The sequence below is a fragment of the Chelonia mydas genome, chromosome 24 (assembly GCF_015237465.2).
Source record: "Chelonia mydas isolate rCheMyd1 chromosome 24, rCheMyd1.pri.v2, whole genome shotgun sequence".
NCBI classification, from domain to species: domain Eukaryota; kingdom Metazoa; phylum Chordata; order Testudines; family Cheloniidae; genus Chelonia; species Chelonia mydas.
The window spans coordinates 15,163,661-15,171,413 of record NC_051264.2 but is presented as its reverse complement, the minus strand read 5'-3'; the positions used below and the strand labels follow the sequence as shown (position 1 = coordinate 15,171,413).

Genomic DNA, 7,753 nt, shown 5'->3' with positions numbered 1-7,753 from the left:
TTGGGATTGAGGGGTACTGGCACAGCTGGGGGGATTCCAGGGCTGGGATAGCAGGGGGTTGGGATTGAGGGGCACCGGCAGAGCTGGGGGGGATTCCGGGGCTGGGAAAGCAGGGGGCTGAGGGTCAGTAGTGAGGGACACCAGCTGCTTGTAGACCCAAGGGAGAGAAATTTCCCTGCCATGTCAGTGTTTTAGCGCCTGCCCTTGGGCCCCAACCAGTGCCTAACGCACCTGGTTCAGGGGTGGGAAGAAACAGGAGCTGTTGGCCAGGTTCTGCTTGGTGGAACCTGGGTCCAACCACTCCCAGGGGCCCAGGAGCTGAGACACCAAGACACAGACCCTGCTCCTCAGGCTTTATTATGGGTTCTGCCCCCCGGCACCGTCCTCAGTTCAGCTGGATGGTTCTGCGGATCCATCCGACATAGTTGCAGACTTTGGTGTAGACGCCGGGCCTGTTGGGCTGGGCGCAGGTTTGCAGCCCCCAGGACACGATGCCTTGGAGTTGCCCAGTGCACAGCAGGGGACCTCCGGAGTCACCCTGTGGAGAGACAACACCTTGCATCATAACGACTCCCCTCGACTGGGCTGGGGGAGCCGAGGACCGGGCTAGCAGGGGGTTGTGGGTCAGGCTTGAGGGGCACCGGCAGAGCTGGGAGGACTGGGGGGAGCCCAGGGCTGGGCTAGGAGGGGGCTGTGGGTTGGGAGTGAGGCCTGCTGGCAGAGCTGGAGGTGGGAGGAGCCCAGGGCAGGGCTAGCGGGGGCTGCGGGTCGGGACTGAGGGGCACCTGTAGACCCAGTCCATGGTCCCCTGCCGTAAGGGGAGCTAGCGTGATCTATGGGGCTCCAATCCCCTCTGAAAACCCAGACCCCCCAGCTCCTCCCCACTGGGTCCCCACCCCCATCCTGCTTTTGCCATGACAAGTGGCAAACCATGGCTCTGAATCTGGGCCGCCTCTGCCCCCACACTGTGGGGCAGGCCACCTCTCCCCCAGTGTGTGCCCCCTGCCCCCTCTTTTGGGTAGAGCCAGACCTTCCCCCAACAGGCGCTGCCTATGTGCCCCCCTTCCACCCCACTTCATGTGTGGGGGGGAGAGTCCACACTCCCCTCCACCCCCATGGGGCAGTGCCCGTCCCTCCCCCCAACTATCCCCCAGCCCCTTCCAGATCCCCACTCCCACCCCGAGACTTCCCTTCCCAGGGTCATGGCAGAGACCCAGGGGAGTGGGCTGAGCCCCCCACCCCTGTGGTTTGTGGCTCACCTGGCAGGAGTCGATGCCCCCACCCATGCCTCCTGCGCACACCATGTTGTTGGTGACCCGGCCGGGGTAGGAAGCCCGACAGCTCTGGGCTGAGACGATCTGGACGTATCCGCACTGCAGGAGGTTGGGGAACGTGGCTGGGGAAAATACCGAGACAATGGGGTCACTCCTGAGTGACACCGGATTGAATCAGTGCCAGGGAGTCACTCCTGAATGACCCTGGAATGAATCAGCCCCAAGACCCCACAGGGAGTCGCTCCTGGTATCAGCCCCAGGGACATGTAGGGAGTCACTCCTGATTAACACCGGGTTGAATCAGCCCCAGGGAGTCACGCCTGAGTGACATTGGCTCAAATCAGCCCCAGAGACCTGCACAGGTCACTCCTTATTGAATCACCCTGGTGTCAGCCCCAAGGACATATAGGGACTCACTCCTGATTGACACTGGGTTGACTCAGGCCCCGGGAGTCATTCCCGACTGATGTTCCCGGTTCCTCCCCGGCCTTACCTTGGGGGCTGGTGACAGTGCCCCAGCCTGAGACAAGGCAGGTGGTCCCGGTGGTCGCACAGGCCGAGGGCAACGTGACAGGGCGGACGGTCCGGCCGACGTTGACCGGTCGCGCCAGCTTGAGCAGCATGAGGTCGCTGTCCAGGGTGAAGCGGTTGTAGTTGGGATGCAGGATGGCGCTAGCCACGACTCGGTCCTGCTCCGGCCCCTCCTGCACCGCCAGGTTCTGCTCCCCGAGCCGCACCCGCAGGCCGCTAGCCGCCAGGGACAAGAGGGAGCCGTGTCAGAGGCTTGGCCCCACGGGCCACCCACCCCCGCCACTGCCGCCCTCCTGGGAATGGGGGAGAAATTGGACAGAGCAGGCCCCAGCCCCTCCAACAGGGGGCGGCAGGGACACACAAACCTACGAACACCACGCAGTGCAGGGCCGAGCCCCTCCAGCAGGGGCGGCAGGAACACACACAGAGACACACACACAGAGCAGGGCCCATCCCCTCCAGCAAGGGGCGGCAGGGACACACACAGACCAGGGCTCAGCCCCTCCAGCAGGGGGCGGCAGGGACACACACAGAGACACACACACAGAGCAGGGCTCAGCCCCTCCAGCAGGGGGCGGCAGGGACACACACAGACCAGGGCTCAGCCCCTCCAGCAGGGGGCGGCAGGGACACACACAGAGACACACACACAGAGCAGGGCCCATCCCCTCCAGCAAGGGGCGGCAGGGACACACACAGACCAGGGCTCAGCCCCTCCAGCAGGGGGCGGCAGGGACACACACAGAGACACACACACAGAGCAGGGCTCAGCCCCTCCAGCAGGGGGCGGCAGGGACACACACAGACCAGGGCTCAGCCCCTCCAGCAGGGGGCGGCAGGGACACACACAGAGACACACACACAGAGCAGGGCTCAGCCCCTCCAGCAAGGGGCGGCAGGGACACACAAACCTACACACACCACACAGTGCAGGGCCGAGCCCCTCCAGCAGGGGGCGGCAGGGGGGCACACACACACACACACACACACAGACCAGGGCTCAGCCCCTCCAGCAGGGGGCGGCCGGGACACACACGCACACACACTTACGGTCTGTAGCAATGGGCGGCAGAGAGCACCCAGCTCCTGTCGACCAGGATGCCCCCGCACTGCAGCGGGCCGTAGACGTAGGCCTGCCAGGGCTGGGAGTAGGGGGTACACGTGAACCCACCGATGATCCGGCCCCCGTCGTCCTGGGCAGACACTGCAGCACCTGTCGACAAACCCCACGTCAGCATGAGGGGTCCGGGGTGGGATGGGGGTGAGATTGGGGTAGGGTCACCAGGCGGGCGCTGGGGTCACAGGCAGAGCTGCTGCAATGGGTCGTGGGGCCAGTTCCAGTGATTTTAGGGCAAGGAGCACCGTGTTTTGTCTGGGTCTTAAATCCCCAGCTGCTGGAGTCATGGGAGAGGATCCACTGATTGATCTATCTATCCATCAATCCCCAAACAGCCCACTATCGATCCAGCCCCACAATCCCCTCCTCACTATCTATCTAGCCATCCCCCCACCCCGCTTTATCTATCCATCCCAACACCCCCCAGGAATGCTGGAACAATTTCTATAGTGGGGAGTGCGGAGAGCCATTGGAACAAAATGTAAACCCTGTATATGATGGAAACCACTTCAAGCCAGGGGGTGCAGCACCACCTCTAAAACCCCAATTCCAGCATCTATGACGCCCCCTCTATCTGTCTATCCGTCCCCTACACAGACCACTAGCCATCCCCACACCACCAATATTCATCTATCCAGCCCCACCACATCACTACTATCCATCCCCCCTCTATCTATCTATCCATCCATCCCCCCACACCCTCTCTATCTATCTATCTATCCCCCCACACCCCCTCTATCTATCTATTCATCCCCCCACACCCCCGCTATCTATCCATCCCCATACTCTAGTCAAGGCCTAAGTGGCTCATGCATTAAGATGCGTCAGGCCCTTTCAGTCCCCACTGCCAACGCCTCCCCACCCCACTGCGGGCAAAGGTCATGGCCAGACCCCCTCAGAAATTGCAGCTGTGCACAACCCTCCCACACCACTCCCTCCCTGCCCCCACACCTCCCCTTACCCCCAATCCCCTCCCTGCCCCCCACTCCCATCCCCCCACAACTCCCTCCCTGACCCAACCCCTCCCCTTCCCCAACCCCCTCCTGCCCTCACCCCCATCCCCAACAACCCTGCCCTGCCCCCATCCCTCCCCCAATGACCCTCTCCTTCTTCCCACACTTCTCATCCCCCCACATCCCTCTCTCTGCCCCCCACCCCCATCCCCCCACCCCTCCCCATCCTCCCGCAACCCCCATCCCTGCCCCCCACACCTCCCCTTCCCCCTCCAAATACACAATCCTTCCCTGCACACATGCACCCCCCAAAATCCCATTTCCCCCATATGGCCCCCCCGTCCCTGTCTGCACACACAGCCCCCCATGTGCACACAACCCCCTCCTCCCTACACACCCTCTTCCCCTCCCACAGCCCCCCTCTCTTATATACCCCCCTCACCTGCAGTCACCAGCAGCAGCGCGAGAGCCATCAGCTCCATGGGGCTCAGGTGTGGTGATGCACAGGGCGAGCGGCTGCTGGCTTGGGACGGGGGGTGGGGGAGAGAAGGGAAAGGGAAAATTAACAGATAACTTAGCCTGCCCCCACAACACGGGCTCCGCCCACTGACACCCACCACCTGCTCTGGGTTTGATGCCACTTCATCCCCAAACACGTCCGTCCATCCACCCCTCCATCCCCAAACATGTCCGTCAATCCACCCCTCATCCCCAAACACGTCCGTCCATCCACCCCCCATCCCCAAACATGTCCGTCCATCCTCTCCATCCCCAAACACGTCCGTCCATCCACCCCTCCATCCCCAAACATGTCCGTCCATCCACCCCTCATCCCCAAACACGTCCGTCCATCCACCCCCCATCCCCAAACATGTCCGTCCATCCACCCCTCATCCCCAAACACGTCCGTCCATCCACCCCCCAAACCCAAACACGTCCGTCCATCCTCTCCATCCCCAAACTTGTCTGTCCACCCACCCCTCATCCCCAAACGCGTCCATCCTCCCCTCCATCCCCAAACACGTCCGTCCCTCCACCCCTCCATCCCCAAACACATCCATCCACCCACCCACCATCCCCTCCATCCCCAAACATGTCCATCCACCCACCCCTCCATCCCCAAACATCTGTTCACCCACTCCCATCCCCAAACACGTCCGTTCATCCACCCACCCCTCCATACCCAAACGCGTCCATCCACCCACCCCTCATCTCCAAACGCGTCCATCCACCAATCCGTCCCCAAACACGTCCGTCCACTCACCCCTCCATCCCCAAACATGTCCGTCCACCCCCCATCCCCAAACACATCCATCCATCCACCCCCATCCCCTCCATCCCCAAACATGTCCATCCACCCACCCCTCCGTCCCCAAACACGTCTGTCCATCCACCCATCCATCCCCTCCGTCCCCAAACACATCCATCCACTCACCCCCCCATCCCCAAACACATCCATCCACCCCCCATCCCCAAACACGTCCGTCCACCACCCCCCATCCCCAAACACGTCTGTCCATCCACCCATCCATCCCCTCCATCCCCAAACACATCCATCCACCCACCCCTCCATCCCCAAATATATCAAACATGTGGGGAAAATTTCAAGATTTTTTAGAGAACGTTTTGCAACTTCGTAGGAAAATTTCAAATATTGGGAAAAATTCAAATATTTGGGGGAAAATTTCAAGGATTTTGCAGAAAATTTCAAGAAACCACACAAAACATTTAAAAAGGGGGAAAATCAGGAACTTTGGGGAAATTGCAAACCGTTTGGTGGAAAGGTCAAGAATTTAGGTGACATTTTCAAAATGTTTGGAGAAAATGTCAAGAATTGGGGGAAATTTTGCAAATTTTGGGGGGGAATTTTCAAGAATTTGTGGGACATTTTAAATATTTTTTGGGGGAGGGGGGATGCAAGACATTGGGTAACTTTTGAAAATTTGTAAACAGGTTTTCATGCAGATGGTTTTTTCAAACTGGAACCGGTTTGCCTCATTTGAAACGTTCCCTGACAATTTTTAACTGAAATTTAAAACCAACTTATTTTTTTCATTCTGAAGCATTTCTTGACTTCTGGTTCCACGATAAACAATTTTCAAAATTGACTTTTTGGGTGTCTATTAATTAAGCAACAATTTCAAAACCACATTAAAAAAAAATTCAGAAACTTTTAAAACGAGAAAGTGTTAAAACCCATCCATTTTCAATGCTAAAAGGCTTTTTGCATGTTATTTAAACAGTTCCTTTGTTTGCTTTCAAGGCAGAGTGATTTTTTTAGCCTCCCATTTTGTACAAAGTGGTTTCATTTGCCTGGATTATTATTGGTGTTAAATCTCATGATTTTTCATGCCAATCTTGTGATTTTCCTAGCTTTGCCAATTATAAAGCCAGATGAGAACCTCTGTGATCATCTGAGCTGACCCTTCCTATTGTTAACCGAATGCCAAACACAAATCCACAATCACTCCCTTGCCCTTCATCAAAGACTGTTCATGGCTTCTCCATCAGCAGCAATTCTGCAATCCCAATGGGCTGTTTTCGCCAAATGCTCTGTTCTGGTTCCACCAGAAATTAAGTGAGGGAAGTTCTCCAGCCTTCTACAGAGGGTCCAGCTAGATGATCACAATGGTCCCTTCTGGCCTTGTAGTCTATGAATCCGATAACAGAGGAGGGTCTGCGGAGACAGTGCCCCGGAGCGCTTGGCCCGGAGTTCTGTCAAGCGGAGGCCACGGGAATCATCCATTGTGTGGTTCCCCTCCTGAATGAACCGAGATGAAGCAGAAGCAGTGTTACCCTTCACCAATCTGTACTGGCCACCGAGCCGTCCTGGCGTCCCCCTCCACTGCGGTCCCCCCAAACTGGCTCAGCCCGGAGATCAACCAGAAATCTGCCCTCACCGGAGCTGGGTAATCCGTGCACTGGGTGGAGGAACTTCCCCTGGCACCTTGGCTTCCCCAGCAAGCGGCGACACGTTAGCTTGTGTCCACAGACTCTCTGCTGGATCCTCTGTGTGCTTGGCTTATAACCTGCCTTTGGCCCTGGAACCCGCTGCCCTCGAAGCAGCGTGCAGGGCAGGGCTGTCCCACGCCTCTCAGCCTGTCATTAACCCTCCGAGGCCTCTCTCTCCTTGTCTTGGCATCAAATAAAGCCTGGGTGTCACCGGCAAAAGGGATAAGGGGTGGTGCTGGATTGTGGGGCCCATGCAAGCTGGGGATTAGGGGCAGCTCACATGGCCCAGATGCGGGGGAGGGAAGCCGGAGCTGTCATGTTTTTGGGATTACACCAGGGATAATTTGTGTAGGTCTCACTGAAATTAGAGGGCACGCCCGGCTGGTGCTAATGGAGTTGCTAACTAGTTGCGTTGCAGCAGGAAGTTAGAGAATCAAGTCAGGCGAGTGTGATTGTGTGTTTGTGTGTCGGAGAAGGGACTGTCCTTTACTGTGTATCTGGGCAGCACGTGGCGTGACAGGGCCCCGATCTCACCTGGGGCAGGGATTGTCCCTTGCTGTGCGTCTGGGCAGCACGTGGCACAACGGGGCCCTGATCTCAGCTGGGGCAGGGACTGTCTCTGGCTGTGTCTGGGCAGCGCCTGGCACAATGGGCCCTGATCTCAGCTGGGGCGGCTACTGTAATGCACATAAGAGACACTACTCATGCTGGAAAAAGAAAAGGAGGACTTGTGGCACCTTAGAGACTAACCAATTTATTTGAGCATGAGCTTTCGTGAGCTACAGCTCACTTCATCGGATGCATACTGTGGAAATCGCAGAAGACATTATACACACAGACACCATGAAACAATACCTCCTCCCACCCCACTCTCCTGCTGGTAATAGCTTATCTAAAGTGATCATCAAGTTGGGCCATTTCCAGCA

At 57.9% G+C, this 7,753-nt stretch overlaps 1 protein-coding gene across 1 annotated transcript in view; it reads right to left on the bottom strand.

Moving 5' to 3' along the window:
* Positions 1-385: 385 nt before the first annotated feature.
* LOC102929573 overlaps positions 386-7,753 on the bottom strand; it is a 29,343-nt gene continuing 21,975 nt past the window's right edge. Inside the window, exons 8-11 of the mRNA XM_043535595.1 lie at positions 2,856-3,018; positions 1,768-2,021; positions 1,260-1,396; positions 386-538 (exon numbers count right to left, since the gene is read on the bottom strand). Of these exons, the coding sequence (XP_043391530.1) occupies positions 386-538; positions 1,260-1,396; positions 1,768-2,021; positions 2,856-3,018 (707 nt within the window). The remainder of the gene's footprint in view (positions 539-1,259; positions 1,397-1,767; positions 2,022-2,855; positions 3,019-7,753) is intronic.